This window comes from Doryrhamphus excisus, linkage group LG7, assembly GCF_037039965.1.
Source record: "Doryrhamphus excisus strain RoL-2023G ecotype Guam linkage group LG7, RoL_Dexc_Guam_v1.1, whole genome shotgun sequence".
NCBI classification, from domain to species: Eukaryota; Metazoa; Chordata; class Actinopteri; order Syngnathiformes; family Syngnathidae; genus Doryrhamphus; species Doryrhamphus excisus.
Genome location: NC_136363.1, coordinates 16,490,441 through 16,513,452, shown reverse-complemented (window position 1 = coordinate 16,513,452; position 23,012 = coordinate 16,490,441). Strand labels below are relative to the sequence as shown.

At 42.4% G+C, this 23,012-nt stretch overlaps 5 protein-coding genes across 6 annotated transcripts in view; 2 read left to right on the top strand and 3 right to left on the bottom strand.

Annotated features, from left to right (window-relative positions):
• Positions 1 to 66: 66 nt before the first annotated feature.
• On the bottom strand, positions 67 to 3,541 carry maf1b (MAF1 homolog, negative regulator of RNA polymerase III b). Its single transcript, XM_058059798.2, has 8 exons — positions 3,030 to 3,541; positions 2,705 to 2,796; positions 1,235 to 1,366; positions 1,008 to 1,170; positions 794 to 915; positions 591 to 710; positions 433 to 525; positions 67 to 364 (listed from the first exon to the last, which is right to left on the bottom strand). Exons 2-8 carry the CDS (start codon positions 2,785 to 2,787, stop codon positions 340 to 342), a joined length of 738 nt encoding a protein of 245 aa, XP_057915781.2. The 5' UTR covers positions 2,788 to 2,796; positions 3,030 to 3,541; the 3' UTR covers positions 67 to 339.
• Positions 3,542 to 3,914: 373 nt separating this feature from the next.
• Positions 3,915 to 7,344, bottom strand: zfand1 (zinc finger, AN1-type domain 1). The gene is made up of 9 exons (XM_058060049.2): positions 7,237 to 7,344; positions 6,972 to 7,119; positions 6,779 to 6,821; positions 6,662 to 6,701; positions 6,467 to 6,594; positions 6,295 to 6,386; positions 6,083 to 6,201; positions 4,385 to 4,540; positions 3,915 to 4,131 (listed from the first exon to the last, which is right to left on the bottom strand). The coding sequence occupies exons 2-9, from the start codon at positions 7,024 to 7,026 to the stop codon at positions 3,952 to 3,954; spliced, it is 813 nt and encodes a 270-aa protein (XP_057916032.2). The 5' UTR covers positions 7,027 to 7,119; positions 7,237 to 7,344; the 3' UTR covers positions 3,915 to 3,951.
• A 173-nt stretch (positions 7,345 to 7,517) lies between these two features.
• On the top strand, positions 7,518 to 9,014 carry chmp4c (charged multivesicular body protein 4C). The gene is made up of 4 exons (XM_058060050.2): positions 7,518 to 7,891; positions 8,093 to 8,270; positions 8,353 to 8,588; positions 8,657 to 9,014. Exons 1-4 carry the CDS (start codon positions 7,672 to 7,674, stop codon positions 8,716 to 8,718), a joined length of 696 nt encoding a protein of 231 aa, XP_057916033.2. The 5' UTR covers positions 7,518 to 7,671; the 3' UTR covers positions 8,719 to 9,014.
• A 131-nt stretch (positions 9,015 to 9,145) lies between these two features.
• gimap4 (GTPase IMAP family member 4) lies at positions 9,146 to 10,992 on the top strand. Its single transcript, XM_058060441.2, has 2 exons — positions 9,146 to 9,259; positions 9,584 to 10,992. The coding sequence occupies exons 1-2, from the start codon at positions 9,229 to 9,231 to the stop codon at positions 10,339 to 10,341; spliced, it is 789 nt and encodes a 262-aa protein (XP_057916424.2). The 5' UTR covers positions 9,146 to 9,228; the 3' UTR covers positions 10,342 to 10,992.
• Positions 9,173 to 23,012, bottom strand: part of plxdc2b (plexin domain containing 2b) — a 34,221-nt gene continuing 20,381 nt past the window's right edge. Inside the window, exons 5-14 of one of the 2 annotated variants that reach the window (XM_058060440.2) lie at positions 22,602 to 22,724; positions 20,970 to 21,088; positions 20,803 to 20,902; positions 18,347 to 18,442; positions 18,198 to 18,279; positions 16,352 to 16,412; positions 16,126 to 16,264; positions 15,290 to 15,328; positions 13,934 to 14,094; positions 9,173 to 13,853 (exon numbers count right to left, since the gene is read on the bottom strand). In XM_058060440.2, the coding sequence (XP_057916423.2) occupies positions 13,734 to 13,853; positions 13,934 to 14,094; positions 15,290 to 15,328; positions 16,126 to 16,264; positions 16,352 to 16,412; positions 18,198 to 18,279; positions 18,347 to 18,442; positions 20,803 to 20,902; positions 20,970 to 21,088; positions 22,602 to 22,724 (1,040 nt within the window). In that variant the 3' untranslated portion in view covers positions 9,173 to 13,733. The remainder of the gene's footprint in view (positions 13,854 to 13,933; positions 14,095 to 15,289; positions 15,329 to 16,125; positions 16,265 to 16,351; positions 16,413 to 18,197; positions 18,280 to 18,346; positions 18,443 to 20,802; positions 20,903 to 20,969; positions 21,089 to 22,601; positions 22,725 to 23,012) is intronic. The other variant, XM_058060439.2, reaches the window with a different exon arrangement.

The following is a 23,012-nucleotide window of genomic DNA, read 5'->3' as shown; positions in this document are numbered from 1 at the left end:
ATAGTTGGACTATACATTCACTTTTCAAGAAAAGACACAATCAGTAAAAACTGGCAAGATAGGAAGGTCAAAGTTAGCTTTTTCACAAAAATGCAGCATTTGACAAGTTTCAGTCATGAACGTGTCACAAGGATGGAAACTTTCATCTTTCCAAGTTTGTCTCTGACGCTGATATGGGCTCATCCCACCCACCTGCTCTCTTTGGGGACGACGGGAACGTCCTGCTTGTCACAGCCATGTCTGACATGAAATAAAGCCAGCTAGAAAACATGCATCAGTCTTTTGGGGACGTCCAAATGAAAAGGAGTGACAGGACAAGCGGGAAAAGCGCTTTTGTTTTCACACGCACAAAGCTCGAGGACACCTGGGAGAGGAACGAAAGTCAGGTGACTGGCATCACGTGACCACAACACTGGCACCGGGCCAACTCACCTGTCCTCCGTTAAAGCGTCCATCTCGTCGTCGTCCTCCAGCTCCATGTCCAGCTCGTTGTCCAGACTGTCGCAGCCGTAAGCGCTCAGGACGCTGCATGGCAACAACACGTCAGGTACATCACATGATGGACATCCAGCCGCACTGCGGATGCTCACCTGATCGAGCGACACGTGAGGAAGACGATCCTCTTCAGCTTCTTGTTGTAGAAGAAGTAGTTGAAGGACCAGAGGCTCCCCTCTTCTCCAAAAGGGTCCGAGTCCAGGTCAGGATTGTAGCTGAGAGACAAAGTCAGCCACCAGAGGGCGCCATTAACTCATGCAGCTTAGAACAAAGAGTAAGATGACATCAAAACACCCACCTGTAGATGTCGCAGGCATGCAGGTTGATCTCCTGGTCGATAGCGCTCCACAGCTCAGGGCCCACAGAGTTGAAGTCCTCTCCCACAGCGGAGAACAAGCTGCTGTTGACGGCGTTGGCCACCTGGAAGGAGCACACATGATGATGATGATGATGATGGACACCAAGCTTTTTGGCAGCAACACTTTCAATTTCAATGACGCCCCCCTGCTTACCCAATTGAGGCTGGGCTCCCGGCTGAACTCATGAGCCCGCGCCGCACTGAAGTCGTAGTCAGGCCTGAAGGACTCGTTGAGCGTGGCGATGAGGTAAAAGAGAGTCTTCCTGCAGCACTTGTCGCTCAGAGGATTCTCCCCGTCCTCGCTGCTCTTAGCCAACCTGCACAGCGCACACTTAAGTCAGTCATGGGGGGAACGGGGGGTCTCTCTTTGACCACACTCACTGGGAGGGGCTGGTGGTGCCGGTGGACTGGGGCGGTGACAGAGCCTCCAGGATGTGAGGCTCCCCCTCCTGGCAGAACTGCTTGAACATGTGTTTGTCATCGCCCGCCATCTTGCACGAGTAGCTCTCGATCCTGTCACAGTGAACGCATCATTGGTGACATGTTCAAGTGGCACCGAGACACAAGCGTCATGCATGTCCGACTGTAATCCATACCAAGATGGAACGTTCTGGCGGTTCTAGTAGAGGTTACGTAAGAACAACAAGTCATGTATTTTAAGCTTGTCCTCCTTTACCCCCCCCCCCCATGTCAACAAACACTGACCTCACCCTTCACACACAAAACACTAATTATGTTTTTACTAATTATTCTTGATGCTTACACTTATTACTGCTGTTTTTAGTCATAATTCATTACATTTTACATTCAGAATGATTCATTATTAATTACTCTTAGTGTTTTTATTGACCGTTTTTGAGGAAGTGCTGTGTATTAGTAGTAATTCACTACTGTTATTTTTTTAATTACTGGTATTAAATTAATAAATTACTGCTAAGTGTTTTATCAGTAATTCATTATGATTGCATGGCAGCCTCCAACATCATTGTGTGAATGAGAGGCATATATTATATATACACAAATGTAGTCTATTAACCATTTATTAAGAATTCATTTTTATTTTAAATTGCTTTTGAAATTATTTAATAATGTTTTAAATCATTACTGTTCGTATTTTTAATCATTAGTTTTAATAGTTTTTGAAATAAATTTTAGTTAACTATTACTGCATATTAATATTTTAGGTTTTTATTATTTTATTATTTATTTATGTTTTTTAATTAGTTATTGCTAATGATTTTTCTATTTTGTTTTTCTTTATAAATATTGTTTTTGTTAATTATGTTATTTTGAATAATTTTCAAAATGTTCAGTTTCGTACATGATTACTTTAGTACTTATATTGATATTTAATGTTTCTTCATTGTTTTTGAAATATTTACCGTTTATGTTTTCCATTAATTTTAAGTTCTGTCATTTATTACATTTCAGGTTTTTTTTAATAATAAATGAGAAATGTTTTTTTTATTATCAGTAATTTATAAGTCATGAAGTATCATGATGTATGTAGTATTTTTATACTACTAATTCTACAAAGACATTAACCAATCCACTGAGCAGCTAAAGAGTCATGTTAAAAAGCCCACATACTGTAATACACCATCTTTACACACTTGGAAACAGCCAGTGTGTGTGTGTGTGTGTGTGTGTATACTATAAGTACAGGCCTGAGGTCTTACATAATACGAAGGTTAAAGTTTATCTTCTGTTGCCACATTGACTAACAAGTACGACGCTCTACTGGCCCCATGAACTCCCAATTACTCTCACATAGCTGCTGTACTATCGATAGAAATATAAACAATAGAGTATAATAATAATAAGGTTTAATAAAAACAAGACGATTCTTACCTGCCAAGAATGCGAGACTCTCCTGTTTCTGCACACAAACGAGAGCTGAGGGCTTCAAAACTGGAGTTTTCCAGCAGCTTCATTGCAGTCTCCTGCGAAACAAAAAGTGAAATTAGATTGCAGGGTTTTAAAAGTGTAAAAAAATGTCATCTTGTTTATTGCAAAATGCTGGAAACCACCAAAACAACCACGTCGCCCCCTTGCGGCCACTTTGGGCAGGACAAGCATCATCCGAGCCCCTCCCCCACCATCGGTGTTCGGAAACAAAAGATGTTGAGGGTTAAAAGTTAGAGAAATAGGACACATTCGGCAGAGAATTACTTACTAAACAATGTTCCCGCACACAAGGAGATGAACTTCCACCAAGTATCGCTGTGACCTCCTCGCTCTCGGCTTGTTTGCTCGCTCCGGAGACGTCGCCGCTAATGCTAAGCTAGCTGTCTTATTATTTCCGGCTCTTAGTGACCAATTGTTTGACATACACTCGGTGGAGGTTGCGCTGCTCGGAGGCTCTTTAGGTTTATAGAAAAACTACTCTTTCCGATTAAATGCGACGAGATGACATCCAGTGACTGCTTGCGCCCGTCGGAGTGTGTCTTTGGCGGCATCCCTTTCGACCTAAGTGCACTCAAAGCTCGGATTGTCGGGATCAAGTCGCCGTTTTAACAAGCGACTCGACCGATAGGAATGCAAAAAGTAACTATGAAGTCGGATATAAAATAACAATAAGTCTGTTATCGTGCGAGTCCTTCCAAGGCAGGGAATTGTTGGTCAATAACACTGTCTTCTGTCCGATGCAGCCGAGCCCCTTCTCATTTATGACGTCCAACCCTCGAGACTAAAGGAAAGCTCGTGATTGGTCGGTGCATGTGCCAATCACACCAATACTCTTGTGATTGGCCAAGATTGTCCTTCCAGCTAGAGCAGTGTCAAATATCTTAAGAAACATTTTTAAATGCATTTAAATAAAATACATATATGTATATAATATAAAATAGATTAAAATATATATATTATATAATAAAATATATAATAAAAATATATAAAAATCAGTAAATTATATTAGTATATTATAATTAATTATATTATATATATACACAATATAAAATACATAAAATATTACATATATTTATATAATAAAAATACATAATAAAACTATATATATAAATATAAAAATCAGTAAATGACCTTATTTACTGAAATGACCAAATGCATTCCATTTCGATTTTATTGCATGTGTGATTTGTTCAGCCAAGTGAATGAATATAGTGCCAAACATCCTCCACGCCTGAGCTATCATTGTCCAGGTACTCCAGGATCACGTTACCCCCATTGTGCAGGGGGTCTTCTGGGCTGGTCAGAAGCGAGTGCAGGCTGTCGTCCAGTCGCAGAGCCTTACCTGTGGCGGGATGGCAGAGACGCAGCTTCTGGTAGGTAGCAAAGAGGACAAAAAGGTGCTCATGAAAAATGAGGTGAAAAGAAGGAAGTGTGGAAGTCATCCCATGAGCATAACTGTATGACAAATAAAACACAAGATGTCGAAAACAAAGTTTCTGCTGGTGATTTGCATGCATTCATGCATTGGGTTGTTGTCATTGATTATCTTCCCACATCCTGATATTTGTGTTTTTTTTTTTGCATGATTAGCCAACATAAAAAGTGCCTATGTTGCATGGTTACCTTAGCTGTGAGGACATTGTTGTTGTTCTTGAGGGACGCCAGCGAGGCTGCAAAATCCACCACCTTCCCAACGCTCCATTTGGAGCAGAAGAACATGGGCTGAGTGCTGACGTGTGACTCTTTAGGTAGATACACTTGAAAATAGATTCTTTCTGTCTGCAAAGCAAGAGGCGGCGGAACATGAGTGGTAGGTTAGAACTATCAATGCAGGGGTGTCCAAACTTTTTCCACCGAGGGCCACATACTAAATAATAATGGAAGGATGCAAGGACGACTTGGATGTTTTGTAAAAGTTGTCACTAAAAGATCACTGTTTCCTGGTCGAAAAAGGCTTATTATTAGTTTAGCAGTATCCTACATCGGCCACTAGGTGTCAGTGTTGAACGTTAAACTCCTCACCAAGGTTTCCAAGGGAACACATGTAATTTTATTAATAGTTTACTCTTATTCTGGCTACTATATTGGGTAATATAGTACAAGGGTAAAGCCATTTAAAGCTAAAAGAAACTACACTTTCCATAAAAAACAAGGAACTGCTAACATTTATGTCTAATATGTCTTATTTTCAGTGATGATATCTACTTAAAACGTAAAGGAGGAGTTTTAGTTCATGTCTTGAGGGTTTTGATAAGGTTTTTGGGTTTTGATACAAAAATATACGAGTTGTTAAAAATGAATCCTACTTCCTGGAAATTGACCCTACAGAGGACAAGCAGCATAGAGAAAAAAAGCCTATTATTAGTAAGGACTTCAATTTTTCCCCCCATTTTTTGCTATTTTTTTTTAATTTTCCAAATATTTAGAATTTCTTCGTAAATAATCTGAATAAATTCTCGTTTCTTCATATTTTGACTTCATTCTGATATTATAACTTTTAACCCACCAACCTCAATGACTAACTAGTCTTTTTGACTTGTTACAATTTTGAATATTAATAGACTAATATTTCAACTCCATGCTACTGAAATTGCATTTTTCCTTATGATATTATGGGTTTATTCTCGTGAAATTGGGATTTTTTTTCCTCATTAGAATATGACTTTATGTTGTGTTAAATTACAGCAGATTGTGTTTTTTTTACATTTTATTTTAGTTTTTCTGCAACTAATTTTCCATAGATTACAGCTTTCTAATATTATATTATTTTATAATATTCTATTATAATGTAATTATTTTTTCATATTTCAACCCTGCTACTAAAGTGACGTTGTTTTAGTTTTAGTAGTTTTAGTTTATTCACATACAGTTAGAACATAATGTTTTTCTCTTAATATTTTGATTTTATTTATGTTGAATTACATTTTTCCCCATTCCTGCTGGGTTTTTCAACTTTCTTCACATAATTATGACTTTATTCACATAATACTTTGTTTCTACAACTTAAAAAAAAAAAATCTTCAATATATGAACTTTATACTACTAAAATTAGGGAAGTTTCCTCATAATATCCATCCATCTATTTTTTATGCCGCTTATCCTCACTAGGTTTGCAGGAGTATGCTGGAGCCTATCCCAGCTGACTTTATAATGTTACCTCATTTTCATAAAATTACATTATTTTTATTATTATTATATTTATTAAAATATTTTTCTTGCTAGATTACAACTTTTACAATAAAAAACAATAAAAAACTATTGTTGAACACCCCTGTAATAAAGCGTGAAAATGAAATAAGCAACAATAAGCTTATGAAATACCTGTGGCAAGCCCTTGTCTCCGACTGCGTGTAGTTTCAATTTCATTAACGCTACCTTTGCTGCCGTGGCACTGTTCTTTGCTCCTTTCCATCCTTTGCTTTTGGATCCATCCTTTGATTCTGAGTTGTAAAAATAGTGTGTCAGTAAAATCCGAAACAACTATGGCTTAAAAAAAAAACATGGACCTCAAAGCAATCATGTTAGTAACTGACCCACAATCCTTTGCACCAGCTCTTTGGTGGCTGCCATCCGTGGCTTCTGGATCTCCAACTTGTCACACTTGTGATCATCTTGATGGCGGTGGCTGCAGGTCACACATGACGTCTTTCACCAACTCAAACGAGAAGTACGATGTAGGAGTGGACAAATGCAATGCAAACCTACGCCAAACAGAAGTGTTTTTCACACTGTGGGCAGATGACGGGCAGCACTTCTTTGACTTTGCACTCCTCCAAAGAGCAGGGATGACTTGTGCTGACGCCGCAAGTAGAAGCTTCTCTTTTCTCACCCTCCTGGAACATCAACATGATGAGTTTCCTTTTGAATAATCTTACACAAATATACAGTTAAGCAGTGTACCTCTGAACAGGAGTGGGCTTCTCTGCTTCTGTGTTCAAGGCTGTCAAAAAAAAAAGGCACTGGCTATTACAATATTATTATCGTCAGCAAGAAGGGTATAAAAACAGATTTTTTTACCAGTAAACGCCACTGCAGGAATCACAAACAAATGGTAGAAAGTCTAGAGGAGGAATGGATGGAGACAACACCCATTAACATGGAAATTATGTCACCCGTAAAAACGTTTCACACAGCAAATTTGCATTTTTTTATGGCATATCATGGCAGCTTTATGCTAACAGTGCTAAATAAGGAGGGACAGGGAGTAAACCTTTTTGGCGACAAGACTCCAGCTGACAGTGCTTTCCAATGTCTAGTTCCGCCATTAGCGCGAGGGTGCTTCTTCTTCGTTTTGTTTATGGGTGGTCGCAACTAACGTGCACGTGCGTACCGCCTCCTACTGTACCGGAGTGTGTATCCTTAAAGTGGGTAATAGGTGACAGACTTACAAAGAGGATACAATTAAACAGTTATACACATTTTGTGTCCTTAAGATATCAATTTAAACCCGGCTACATTGCTGGACTGGATTCTACCTTTTCGTGTTATTTATTGGCAGCTTTTGGTGTCATTTACCGCCACCCAGCAACTGTTGTTCCCGGATGTAAACACCAGCTCGACCCCGGAAGTGAATTAATTTTTTTGTAATACTTTTTAAAAACAATATATTTTTAGATGTCGACTGTTTATCACTAAAGCGTTGTGTAATAATATAGAAATATGAATGTTCACACACAATAAGTTAAAATAATTAAGAACGTGCTAAAAGTAGAGGGGGCGGTCCTTCGCTGCGATGACGTAACGTAGGTAAGTGGGGAAAGGTGCGGTGATAGGTGTGGTGAGAGGTGCATTCTCTGTTTGTTTCTAACAGATCCAGTCGAGCTGGAAAATCAGCTCGCCACACACCCTGGAAACACCGAGCAGCTCATCGTCCTCAGAAACCCAGCGAGTGTCCCGGAAAGCTCCCCAAAATGAGCAAAATCACTAAGTTTTTCAAAGGGAGCTCCAGCTCCAGTTCCTCCAGCGCGTCCAAATCCAAACACCGATCCAGAGGAGGACCCTCGCCCCAGGATGCCATCCACAAACTGCGGGAGACGGAGGACATGTTGACGAAGAAGCAGGACTACCTGGAGAAGAGGATCGAGCAGGAAGTTATGATAGCAAAGAAACATGGCACACGAAATAAGAGGGGTATGTTCGATCTTGTATATTCTGCCTTTTTAAGTCGAATAAAGTCACGAGTGAAGTTTAAAGACACATCATCTTGTGCAGGTGTGGACTGGGAGGCATTTTTGTCACCTTAACTGATTTTTGTTTGGTGGCAATAATAACTGAAAGTGTAGTTAGTCGTCCACCAAAAGTCTCACGCATGCTTCCCATGTGACCTCTCAGCCGCCCTGCAGGCCTTGAAGAGGAAGAAGCGTCTGGAGCAGCAGCTCACTCAGATTGACGGCACCCTTTCCACCATCGAGTTCCAGAGGGAAGCATTGGAGAACTCGCACACCAATACTGAGGTGGTAAAGAACATGGGTTACGCCGCCCAAGCCATGAAGAAGGTCCATGAGAGCATGTGAGAATCCAGCCACACTTCCTGTAGCAGCAAACACCTTCTCATAGTACCTTTTTGAGAGATTTGTGCTTTCTTTGGTCAGGGACCTGAACAAGATCGATGATCTGATGGAGGACATCACCGAACAGCAGGACGTGGCCCGTGAGATCAATGAAGCCATCTCGAGACCATACGGTGACACGTACGACGAGGATGAGCTTCTGGCCGAGCTGGAAGAGCTGGAACAGGAGGAGATGGAGGACAACATGAAGAGCATGGGCGGCCTGCCCTCGGTGCCCAGCGCCAGGCTGCCGTCAGGACGGACGTCCCACCGTGCAAGTATGAACCACCGGGCTGGAGAAGAATACTTGAAACATCCGTCAACTAACGCTCCTTTGTTTTGACAGCGGCCAGGAGACGTGTTGAAGACGAGGACGACATGCGTATGCTGGCTTCATGGGCGACATAAACAACATTTGGAACATTTGTATTTCTGGGGGGGAATGAAGAGCTTTAGAATGTTTTTAAGCTTTTAGCACTGTTTGGACACTTTACTGTTTGTCTATTTATCAATTAGCATTAGCATTCCATCTTATCAACTCATCTATTTTCTTTCCTGCTGACATGTTTTTTAATTGTGTTTACGTTCAGTCAACTGAAGGATTAATAAAAACTACACTAGATGTAATACAACTTGTAGCCAGACTTTGTTTAAATATTGTAAATAAATGTCCAACTCGAATAAAAACACGCTTCCTATAACTGCCATGCTTGTTTTCTGTTATGAACCGACGTGCTGCTTGTTTCTATTTCCAACAAATAAACAACCGACATTGGTGTTGCATGACATGTTGACATTTATTTTGGTAGTCATTCCCGGAAGTAGGCGTGTCTACAGCAACGTCACCAAGCAGAAAGCAGTTTTTCCGCCTGACCGACGTAATTGTCAAAACCTTGGGAGTTTCTGTGTTACTACATCATGGAAGCAAGCGGTCACGATCAAACTTGTGGTGAGTTAGCATGTTTGTTCATTCTGCTCGACATGAATTATGAAAATAATGTATTGTATTATTTGGTATTATTAGCCCTCAGGCGAAACGCAACATTTACGCTGTTAAAGTTGATTGTGGCACCTTTTCAGCCTCTTAAGTTCACTGTAGCAACTTTCGACTTATGTTTACTTTCTTTACTCGAATTTGACTTAATTACGAAAGTTAAGGCACTTCCTGTTCATGTCGCTAATATATTATAACTTAGTAATGTCCGTTTTTTTTCTAGACCAAGCTCTGTGACAGTGGACTAACTAAACAGACATGAATGTGTTGATGTTTCAGTGACTGGAGTGTCTGGAGATAGTAACGGCACAGAGGCGGGCTCGAAGGTCCTGGCCGAGCTGCGTCTGGTGGTTCTGGGCTGGAGGTGGCCCGGCAAGAGCCTGACTGCCAACACCATCCTGGGCCGAGAGGAGTTCCGCTTGGAGCGCGCGGCCGAGTTCTGCGTCACCAGACAGACGGAGGTGCAAGGTCGGCAGGTCACGGTGGTGGACACGCCCGGCTGGTACTCTTCCCAGGACACGCCGCTCTCCTACAAGAAGGAGATCGCCAGAGGAGCCACCTTGTGCCCCCCCGGCCCGCACGCCTTCCTGCTGGTCATCCCTGTAGGCATGTTCACTGAGGTGGACCGCGCCCGCATCGAGGAGCACGTGGGTCTCTTTGGCGAGCGTGTGTGGAGGCACACGGTGGTGGTGTTCACCTGGGCCGAGGTGCTGCGGAACATTTCCATTGAGCGCTACATCCGCCGCGAGGGCGCCCATCTGCAGTGGGTTCTGGAGAAGTGCAAGCGCAGGTACTTTGTCATCGACAACTGCGTCTTTGAGGAGCAAGCTCAGGTAGGACGCTTGATGGAGAGGGTGGAGAAGATGGTTGCAGACGAAGGAGGCCACTACCACCCAGAGGAGGCCGCGGACCAGCAGAAGACCCCCTTGGATGAAAACCAAAACCCCACCAGAGATGTGCATGAATTGGGCGCCAAACCCAAACACACCACTGGCGCGACTTTATCCAACGAGGCAGCGCCGCTTCCCACCGAGTGACACTCCTGATAGGTTAGCGATGCTAGGTTAGCGCTGGTGTCACTTTGGCTTGCTGATCTCAATATTAGGGACACCTTGATAGTTTAGAACAAGGCTCAACACTGACCAATTTCATGTTGTAATTCACCAACTTGCCCACTGGGAAGAGACACTGCACAATGTCTTTGGGTTACGTTGTGGTGGTCTACACCAAAGAATGTCTGTCATGAGACTATGCAGATGTCTTGATAACCAAAACAAGGTAGCACCAGTCACCAGTCAGTGCCTTTGGTCTCTCTAAGAATCTTCTTTTAGGAAAGAATGTGAAAGTTGTACACTGCTGTTAATGAAGAATGAATGGTCTTCTATTCTATTTATTTCTACTGTACTTTGTATTATTGATGGTTTGAATGGGGGTGAAAACAGCGTAGCTTCTTAATCCCAACAATCTGTTACATCCGGTCCTCTAATAACTAGTAAAGTAACAAAAGGGAAGACGGCGCCTCTGCTGGTAGCTGCAGACTACTGCACTCCATTTTGGCCTAACTGCAATGACACAGCAGTTAACCACTGTAATTGTTTTTTACCAGTGACTGCAGATGGTGTAAATCGATGACCAAATAGTAAATGTACCAATAAATGCACTTATAACTGACTTGGACTGTTTGTGTTATTATATATGTATGCTCAAGGACACACGCGGTGTCTTTGTGGATGACAGTTGACTTCATTGTTTAAGGACAGAGGAAACCCTAGCATTTTGGAATGCAGCCCAACTCGTTTGTGCCGTTTGTTTTTTTTGTCATCTTATGTAACTTTAAGTACTAAAAGGGGACGTAATCTTAGTGCTAACGCTAATATTGTACAGGCGTATATGGAAACTTCTTTTTTTCATTGTTTAAAGACAGAGGAAACCCTAGAATTTTGGAATGCAGCCCAACTCGTCTTTGCCGTTTGTTTGTTTTTTGGCATCTTATGTAACTTTAAGCACTAAAAGGGGACGCCATCTTACTGCTAACACTAATATTGTACAGATATACATGGCGACTTCCGTTTGTTATAATTTTTTACATGACTTATGTCATCTACCACTTGTCACCGGAAGATGGCACCAAATCGCCAGGAAAAGTCAGTAGTGACCCTTCACTAATCTGATGTGTATCTTTAAAGAATATACAGTTCAAGCATGACCATTTTCTGTCGCTGTCAACAAAACATATTTTAAATTTAAAATTTAAAAAACAGCAATGTTCCAACGTATGGTACTTGAAAACAATTTGCCGAGGAGGGATGAATGTGTTAGTGGAAACCAGAGGATAAGACGTGAGGTCAGAAGAAACATTAGACATGGTCGCCATAACCCAGGAAGTGTGCCGCTCTTGTTGCCCTGGAAACGACCTCTGTTTGATAAAGCATTGGGGCTGAGGTGTTCAGCGCCAGCGCGGTTGCCATGGCAACTGTCGATGCGTTTTCGGGCGGGGTTAAAATAACACGCGCCACCGCTTTGTTATGTGATAGTGGAAGAGAAGGTGCCACTTGGTCTCAAATCCGCACAAGACACCTGATCACAGGTAAGTATTCTTGGTTTCTAATTCCAATTCAATGCCAATTTGAAAAGGACACGTCAAAGCTTCTCATTGGATAAGAGGATGCCTGGAGTTTTAACTGGCCGTGACATCAGTGACATCATCAGTAGTTACCGAGCCATGTGTTAGTCATTAATGGGCCATGACTTCAAAGACATCACTTGTTAACTGGCCATCACTTCAGTCACTAAGGAGCCATGATGTCATGACCTCAATGACATCATCGGTTGGTAACTAGCTAGGACATCAGTCTTTAACGAGCCATTACATCACCAGTCGGTAATGAGCCATGGCGTTAGTCGTTAACTAGCCATGACATCAGTCATTAACCAGTCATCACATCAATGACATCATTAGTAGTTAACTAGCCATGACGTCAGTTGTTAACTGGCCACGACATCAATTACATCATTATTCATTAACTTGCTGTGATATCAGTCTTTAACGAGCCATGACGTCAGTCGTTAACCAGCCATGACATCAATGACCATTCCTTAACTAGCCATGACATCAATGACATCATTATTCATTAACTCGCTATGACATCAGTCATTAACAAGCCATGACATCAATGACATCATTAGTCGTTAACAAAGCATGACGTCAGTCGTTAACCAGCCAAGACATCAATGACCATTCTTTAACCAACCATGATGCCAATCCTTAACGAGCCATGACATCAATGATATCATGAGTCCTTAACTAGCCAAGATCATTAATTGATGACATGGCATGACATCATCAATCGTTACTCATTAACAAGCCATGACATCAATGACATCATTAATCGCTAATGAGCCATGATTCAATGGCGTCATTAGTCATCAACTAGCCATGACGTCAGTCGTTAAGAGCCATGACTTCAATGACATCATCAGACGTCATATCAATCTTGAACTTTTCACACATCAATACTGTTTAAATGAAATAAAAGCTAGTTAGCGCAGCATGCTAATGGCTTCTGATACATTTGTAAGAAATACATTTGTAGCAGTTTGCTTCAATTAAGTATTAAGTTGCTATGATTAAGCTGTAGAAAGAAAGTAGAAAGGTGTTCCATTCTTATTTGTCATGAGCAGTTTGAAAAAGAAATAACAGAAAAAGACACTTACAAAAATATCTTTTCAGTATAAATACAAGTGACATGAAAATGTAATGAATGTGAGGCAGTAATGAGCACACCAATGCTTCATTCAAAGAAACGCAGCAGCTGTTTCCTGCCTAGTTACAATTCAAGCAAACTGTCTTTTTGTGTCTTTGTCCATTCACACACACACACACACACACACACACACACACACACACACCTAGAAAATAAATTCATCTCACACAGACACACACACACTTGGAAAATAAATTCATTGCACACACACACACACACGAGCGCCTGTCTTGTCAAGTTGCATTAGTACCACCTGGAAAAAAGTGCAAACTCCTAAAGCAAAAAATGCCAAAAGTAAGAATAAAGAAGATTATGTTTCAAAGGACTAAAACATTTTTTTTTTACATTTGGACTTTGTGCTCCAACACTGCAGAAAGTTAGTCCAGCCTGCAGTTCTCTTTAAAAGCAGTAGGGGACAGTAAACAGACGAAGAAGGACGTTGTAGGGATCATCACATCTCCATGGCGATGACAGCACCCCACCCCCCCAAAAACCCCTTAGTTCCATGCTACAAGAAGTTCCTTGTCATGAGCATGTCCAGGTCCCTTTCCTTGTTTAGGACCAGGTCCAGGTTCAGGTTCAGGAGCGAGTCCTCAATCATAATGAGGAGGGCTAAATTGGAAAAATAAAATAGGGGGGTGGCGTGGCAGTGGGAATGCGATCCCTCAGCATTGCTCACAAACGATGAAGCCCTCCTTCTCCTGACCCGCAGGCTCCACCTCCGCATACGCCGGACGACCCGAACCCCGACGGAACTTCATGGCTGGCCACCTGCTGGGCCGTCTCTGAGGACGCAGAAAGCCAGACGTCAGCAGATGTGTGATGGTGCATCTGTCTCTACTGCCATCTGTTAAATTCTATTCACCTCCATGAGGAAGAGGCTGGCGGCCGAGGTGGGGTGATGGTAGATGTAGACCAGCACGCCCACCACCAGGATCAGCATCACCAGGAGGACCCCCAGAATCAAACCTGTGTGCAGGGGATGCGTGCCCGTCTTCCTGTCTGCCATGCTGTCCACTGGCATCACTGCACACGCACAAGGATTGGGATGATGACGCATTACTATACATATTATATACACATTCAATGTAAGAGAGACGTCTGTATCATTTCATCACTGCTGCTGTTTGGGCTTAGTGACACATGCTGTTCTTTTGTCGTCCAGCAGGGGGCACACGCGGTGTTTCTTGTGTTTGAAAAGGAAACGTCATCAAAGGAACAACTAACAACACCATATCTGTTTTTTGTTTTGGATGAGAATCAGTGAAGCCCTGCACTGTTTTTGTCATGATGCGTTCAAGCGTTCAGTGTTACTGTATGCATGCTTGCTGGCTCTGTTAGGCCAATCTGAAATCTGATTGGTTAAAGAAACAACCCCATTACTAATAGTGGAAACGACAAGTGGCATCACTCCTGATTCTGAAGGCTCTGGGCAGATTTCATAGCATGACATGGCAACACATAGAAGCTGAAATCTGATTGGACAAAACATTTTGTGTAACAATTAATAAATTGGTTAAAGAAACAACCCCGTTGCTAATCGTGGAAGCGACATGGGCCATCACTCCTGATTCTGATGGCCCTGGGCAGATTTCATAGCATGACATGGCAACACATAGAAGCTGAAATCTGATCGAACAAAACATTTTGTGTAACAAATACTAGACTGCTTTAAGAAACAACCCCATTACTAATCATGGAAACAACAAGGGCCATCACTCCTGATTCTGAAGGCCCTGAGCAGATTTCATAGCATGACATGGCAACACCTAGAAGCTGAAATCTGATCGAACAAACCATTTTGTGTAACAAATACTAGATTGCTTTAAGAAACAACCCCATTACTAATCATGGAAACAACAAGGGCCATCACTCCTGATTCTGAAGGCTCTGGGCAGATTTCATAGCATGACATGGCAACACATAGAAGCTGAAATCTGATTGGACAAAACATTTTGTGTAACAAATAATAAACTGGTTAAAGAAACAACCCCATTATTAATAGTGGAAGCAACATGGGCCATTACTTATGATTCTGAAGGCCTTGGGCAGATTTCTTGGCATGAAATACAAAAACAAAACAAAACATAGAAGCTGAAATCTGATTGGACAAACATTTTGTAACAAATACAAGAATTGAAGTTGCTTCTGATAGCGTTCAGGCCAGCAGTGTAGGCTATTTGAGATGTTTTCATTGTAGCATGCTAGACCAAACACATACCTTGGTTTTCTCGAAGGTGCAGCGCAATCTTCGTATCGTCTGCGAGGACACAAACAAATCAAAGAATCAATATTTCTCTCTCTCGAGTTGTTTTTTCCAAACTAATTGCTCCACTGAGATTCCTCTTCTTTTCAACTTCAAATGCACACACGTGATTAAAAATGCATTCTTTCACGTGCATAATTCACAGCGTTAACGGCCGTGCACGTGTGAAGTATGGAAATGTAGCGTGACCCACTTCACGTAAACTTTATGCAAATGAGCCACGCCAGACAAATGACTTCAAAGGGTTTCTTGGCATTTCCAGACGTGTTGAAATGAATCATTAAATGAGATGTGCTTAGCAAACGCCATTAGCCATCATGAATATGGATTAGTCAACCCAATCGACTAGTTCTTTCCAAAAACAATCAATGTTGAGACCATGTCCTGTCATTCTGCATACTTTTACAACATGCAACAACCACCTTTAGTTATTATTTATTGTATTTGACTGGATTTATTAAAAGTTAATCTGACTATCAAGGGAAAAAGTTTGAAGGACATCTTGTCCACTGTCCTGTCACCAGTAAAAGACTGCTTCTCTTCTTCTGCAGGATGCAGACTTTCAGCCTCCCGCTGGGATCATGCGCTTTGCTACTTGACGCTGCAAATATCAAAGCTTGACCCCCCCGCCCTTTAATGCTAAACCCTCTCAGAGGGAGGCTTGACTGTTTGAAGGAGAGAAACGCAAGATAAAAGTGAGGAATTCCTTTTCACAGGAATGAATTAAGATTGTTAGCAGGATGATTTGCTAGCATCAATAGCAACTTTGCTGCCAGAGAAGACCGGACTACCTTCAGTGGGGGCGCTGGTAGGAGGCTGTGAGCTGGAGGGAGGGGCGTCTTTGCTCCTCGGTGTGGTTTTGGCAGCAATGGAGGTGGTTTTGGGGTAGAGGTACGTGGTGTCAATAATGTCACACATCTTGTCCTTCGTCTGGAACAACAAAGGCCATGAGTAGCCATGCACAGCAGAAGAATGTACTGAACTCTGGTACTGCATTTGCCCATCTTCACCCCTTACCTCATCTGGACAGCTATGGTCTACCCAGTCCTGCCGATGGCGGTCAAATCCACTGGAACATCTAAAAGGAGAGGACAGGCCGTCATTCAACACCTAGCTCGACCAGCAATGCTTAGCACAAGATGAAGAACTCATTATTCATCCTGTGCAGGGTCACGGGGCAGCTGGAGTCTATCCCAGCTGGCTCATTAAATGCTGGTCAATGTTTGTTAGGTGTCCGTGATGAAATATGATTTTATTTGGCCTGAGGTTGTTATGAAGAAAGGGGCAGAACCACAGAACCACGCTGAGCACTCAATGCTAATAAATATGTGGCATAGAAACTATTCAATGTGCATCAATATAAAAATAAATCAGAACTTTATTGGACTCTAAAGTGTTCCTCAGCTGCTGCAGCTTTCCTGCCCAACAAAACAAAGCAGTCAGCCTCCTTCCCAGCCGCCAGGAAACACTTAACGCCTCTTCACTGGCACTTGTAAAATGTATAATATGAAGAAAATGTGCCGCCTCATAAAAAGGTCAAAGGAGCGTGTCTTTGATGGTGCATGTGAGTTAGACGCCTCCTGCAGGGAGCACACTTTCATGACCTCTCGCTCTCTGAATGCAGCATTGAGACAGCGACGGCTGACATCAAAGCCATCCAGTCAATGGAAGGAAAAAACATGGCTGACCTGGCTCAAAGCTATTCCTGGTGTTGTGTCTCAATTGGTGCAATTGGTGCAACAGTGGTGCAGACAGCGCTATTTAAATGAGTTTGGCTGTCAACATAGGGAGTTAGGGAGAGTGGCCGTCAACAAAAAATGAGGTTTGAAGTTATGGCGTCGGTGGGGGATGCAAATAAACACACTGGTGAACTCCAGCAGAAACATTGTATCATCATAATGATCCAATATTAGTGTATTTTATCAGCTAAGGTGAAACACACGGCTCGTTACTACACTAGGACACCTCCATGGTACGATGGAGTTATCGGGGCACACGGAAACCCAGTGTTTTAAGGAGTTTTTCCACAGAAAAACTTTGTACAGATGCCTCCTGCAAGCAGTCTGCACCTATTCAAAAACACAGACTGCAAACAAGTTTTACAGTTGATAAATCACATTGCAGGTGCAAAACAATTACATTTGCATCTCCTTCTCCCTTCTCAAAAACTGTCAAAAAAAGAAACAAATAAATAAATATAAAAGAAGGAAGAAGATGCACATTTCGAAGTGAGTCATGAAAGAAGGTTGGGATGCTCAAAACGCTCAGTTTCAGAGGGCGTTGCAAACTGTACATTTGTGATGTCACAGAAGGACAGGCTTCTTTATGGGCGTGGCTGTAAGCTCTGCTTCTCTGTGTACGAAACAAGCTCAGGCAGAAGTTATTAGAGTTGGTGATTCCCAGTAAGAGAAAAATATTTTCATCTGTCAACGGCATTTCACATTTGTGGCAATTTTGTGAACATGAGCGAGAAATATCCACCAAAGTGTTGCTGAAGCCAGTAGCAAGGAGCACGCTCTTGCTGGGGAAAGGTGCATTAATACACTCACATCTGGCTTCTGAGCTCAACAGCACCAGCTGTGCCTCTGACAAAGTGTGTCCCACAATGAGTGCTCCTCCTTGGGTTAGAGGTAGCGCCCACACAACCGGCTTCTCCTGAGGCCCACTGTGAGGTTACCACTCTTTGAGTTGATACACGGTAAGTCAGTAGCCAGTGTCGCCTAGACCCTTTCCGATTAGCTCTCCAAAGGCTTTATTAATTTATTATCAATTAATTGATAGCAAAGGCTGCCGAACCCCGCGCAAGACAAACATTTTAAAGATGTTTTCTGTCATGTAAGGATCTGAGCTCGAAGCCACCAACCTGTTGAGTCGATGGCACCAGCTACAGTTGAAGTTAATCTGCGAGGAAATGCACGCTCCACACGTGCTGAACTGAAGACACGCTGGACAGGGAAGACATTATGTCAGAGTGTCCACACACAGACAGCTGTCTTTTATTTTGTCTCTCACTGGGGAGAGGTGTCATTTCCACGGCCGTGGCGTTGGTGATCTTGAGTTTGGTCAGCTCCACGCGGTGGTACTCGTAGATGGTTCTCCGCCTCACGTCTAGGAGGAAAAGGAGGCAGAAAGTGAGAGAGGAAAGAAGTAAGTCAAAAAGTGGGACAAAGAAGAAGGCAGAATGAGGTCAAACGCTCTATGCCTCCCTCTCTTTGTGCACATGGCCAAGTGGCGGCGGCATAAATCTGCTGTCGGCCGTTAACAAGGCGAGTCAACAGCGCCATCCATCCTCCACTGTCATTGTGCTGCAGTCTAATAAATAAGAAACAATCCTCATTTTTCCTCTGCTAGACGGTATGAACTGACTGCAAGCAGACGGCTGTCAGTCATCATGTTCAAAAGAAGCCTTTTAGCAGACGGACTGCAATAAGACCAATATTATATATAGTGTATTATACACAATATAGTAAAATAGTATAGAATTATTTACTTAAATACACAGTCAGGAGATATGGAAGATCTGGGTTTGATTCTCTGTTGGACATGTTCTCCCTGTGCGCGGGTATTTTGGTTTAGATTAATTGGCCTACTAAGGATTTTCAAGCATAAAATGGCTAAATGAACAAACATACAAATATAAGGTATTCAGAAGACGCATTCAAAGACATAATATGTACTATTAATGACTGGTCACTAGGTGTCAGTCATGTTATATTGACGATATAGTATGCTGTATGCTGTAGTATGCTTATTTACAGTGAAGAAAATAAGTATTTGAACACCCTGCTATTTTGCTATTTCTCCCACTTAGAAATCATGGAGGGGTCTGAAATTTTCATCGTAGGTGCATGTCCACTGTGAGAGAGATAAACTAAAAAGAAAAATCCAGAAATCACAATGCATGATTTTTTAACAATTTATTTGTGTGATACAGCTGCAAATAAGTATTTGAACACCTGAGAAAATGAATGTTAATATTTGGTACAGTAGCCTTTGTTTGCTATTACAGAGGTCAAACGTTTCCTGTAGTTTTTCACCAGGTTTGCACACACTGCAGGAGGGATCTTGGCCCACTCCTCCACACAGATCTTCTCTAGATCAGTCAGGTTTCTGGGCTGTCGCTGAGAAACACGGAGTTTGAGCTCCCTCCAAAGATTTTCGATTGGGTTCAGGTCTGGAGACTGGCTGGGCCATGCTAGAACCTTGATATGCTTCTTACGGAGCCACTCCTTGGTTTTCCTGGCTGTGTGCTTCGGGTCGTTGTCGTGTTGGAAGACCCAGCCACGACCCATCTTCAATGCTCTGACAGAGGGAAGGAGGTTGTTCCCCAAAATCTCACAATACACGGCCCCAGTCATCCTCTCTTTAATGCAGTGCACTCGTCCTGTCCCATGTGCAGAAAAACACCCCCAAAGCATGATGCTACCACCCCCATGCTTCACAGTAGGGATGGTGTTCTTTGGATTGTACTCTTCATTCTTCTTCCTCCAAACACGCTTATTGGAATTATGACCAAAAAGTTCTATTTTGGTCTCATCTGACCATAAAACTTTCTCCCATGACTCCTCTGTATCATCCAAATGGTCATATGCAAACTTAAGACGGGCCTTGACATGTGCTGGTTTAAGCAGGGGAACCTTTCGTGCCATGCATGATTTCACATCATGACGTCTTAGTGTATTACCTACAGTAACCTTGGAAACGGTGGTCCCAGCTCTTTTCAGGTCATTGACCAAGTCCTGTCGTGTAGTTCTGGGCTGATTCCTCACCTTTCTTAGAATCATTGAGACCCCACGAGGTGATATCTTGCATGGGGCTCCACTCCGATTGAGATTGACCGTCATGTTTAGCTTCTTCCATTTTCTAATGATAGCTCCAACAGTGGACCTTTTTTCACCAAGCTGCTTGGTAATTGCTCCGTAGCCCTTTCCAGCCTTGTGGAGGTGTACAATTTTGTCTCTGGTGTCTTTGGACAGCTCTTTGGTCTTCGCCATGTTACAAGTTAAAGTCTTACTGATTGTATGGGGTGGACAGGTGTCTTTATGCAGCTAACGACCTCAAACAGGTGCATCTGATTCAGGATGATACATGGAGTGCAGGTGGACTTCTAATGGGCAGACTAACAGGTCTTTCAGGGTCAGAATTCTAGATGATACACAGGTGTTCAAATACTTATTTGCAGCTGTATCACACAAATAAATTGTTAAAAAATCATGCATTGTGATTTCTGGATTTTTCTTTTTAGTTTATCTCTCTCACAGTGGACATGCACCTACGATGAAAATTTCAGACCCCTCCATGATTTCTAAGTGGGAGAAATAGCAAAATAGCAGGGTGTTCAAATACTTATTTTCTTCACTGTATGTCTAATATGTGCAATATCTATGATGTTGATATTGAACCATGTGCATGCCACCATCTCCTCATAAGAGCAACAACTTTGTTTCTAAACCACAGCACGCACTCACTGGGTATCTGCTGGATTTTGTGGAGCACCACGAAGGCGTCGGAGAGGCCCACCTTCACCGGGTGATTGACGGAGCTGATCTGTGACACCTCGATGGGGATCTGAAATGAACCCAGGTTTTAGTGCCGTGCGCAGTCTGAGTAGTGGATTAAAAGAACGCATACTGGCCTCTTTGTAAGCGAAGACAATGCGACCGCTGTCGTGCAGTGTGGCCTGGAAGGTGAAGCTACCCAGATTGTAGTTGTCCTGAAGGTGGACGTGGTCCCACTGCACCACCAGAGACGTACCTGAAGGGCTCAATAACATGCACGTGTTGCTTATAAGCAAGCGCTTCAATGTTGGCAGCTGATTGACAGTCACAGAAAGCTGATATGAAAGCACAGGACAATGGATAAGATACTAAGATACTTTATTGATCCCCAGGGAATTTCTGAAGTATGTCAAACTATGTAATGACTCACTCATTCAAGAATTATAACTTTTTATTGTAATCCTGCTAACTAAATATAAGAACACCAGCTGTCAGAGGTAGTAATGTAATGTCCAAAGTGCATGTTTTATTGGCCTGCAGCATATTCGTCCTGCATGATGATATCGTGACGGTTTAAGTGTGTTTAATAATATCAAAAGAAGTCACAATGTACCCCACAATCAAAAGTTTGGACACCCTGCAATATAACAATAAACAGGCTTGCAGTAAATAAGAAGTGGTCTTTAACTCATTCTATCTTTGGTCGTGAGTTGATGGTGCCGATTGTGACCATCCCTCCTCATCCATTTTTACAAGCGCATCCCTTCTGTGTGAAGCTATTCTGCTGATAGCATGGAATGATTGACACCAGGCACATGAAAGATGTGATGCTAAAAATCAACTGTGGCACTTTGACAACAAGGTTTCGCGTCTTCTTTTTGAACTGAGCACATGAGTGCAGCCAACAGTGTTGCCAGATGGGACATGACAAATTATCATACCAGAAGCTTAATGTTATCGTATTTTGAGGAAAATTGTCGTGAATACCTCGTTTGACATTGCTGAGGACCATCTGCTACAGTATAACATTACCACAGATCGTGTATTTTATAGCTTGTAATGAAGTTTTCCCTTTAAATAAACCAATAGCAGCTGCCACTGGCAGAACAGCGCCCCCAACTGGCTGTATTGAAGTACATGAGACAATGCACAACAACAGGCGCAGTGCAGGATGCATCCTGTTTATGTTTGCTAATAGCCATCTATTGAAGGGGTCAAATTATCCTACGTTAGTGGAATTTTTTGACTTACTGATTGTACAGACGGTGAAATTATGGTATAAATACAATAATCATCGTACATCTGGCAACGCTGGCTGCAAACAAAAGCTAATCCTAAAAGTACAAACTGCTCATCTTCGCTCAATTATCTGTGATCATCAGCTCAAGAAGCACCATCATGCCACTGTAGCTGCTGGCTATGATGAGCACATGTGTCTACATGAGCAATAATGTCTAGAAGCACATGGTAGACAACCATAATGTATCCTAACAGACATTTAATATGTATGAATGTCAAAAAAATCTCCAAACGTAAACTGCTACATAACGCTGTTCTCCTCCTATAAGCTTTAGCATTTAGAGGAGGTTTCAGAGAAAAGGTCTCAGTGTGTGAGCGTCACAGAAAGGCAGGAGAAGAGAATGATGAGCTGGTAGTTTGGTTGTCGACGGTAGAAGGTCACTGATATGGACATGATGGACCACCTCCATCACTCTTACAGTGAGAATATAGCCTGCATAGCAACGTTACAGACGTCACAAACAACTTACCGTTGTCAAAGTATATGACGGTAGAGTTTCTGGACACACTGGGGTCAAAGTTGGCCATAAGCGGAGCAATGTATTGTGTGGCGGTTAGCATGCGGTGCACCACGTCGCCTGTGTAGATGAACCCTGAGACGGAAAGCACATAGCATAGAACACGCATTAATAAAGTGCAGAACAGCTAAATCGCAATCATTGAAGATGAGCAGGAACGTACATTGGTGGGACTGATGAAGTTTAGCTTGGACTAAAGAAGGTTAGTTGGGTTGGAGTAATTAAAGTTATGTTGGCTGAATACAGGTTAAGTTCAACTAACGGAGGTTATGGTGGACTAATGATGGTTAGTTGGTGGGACTCATGAAGGTTACGTTGCCTAATTGAAGGTTACGGTGGAATAATGAAGGCTAAGTTGGACAA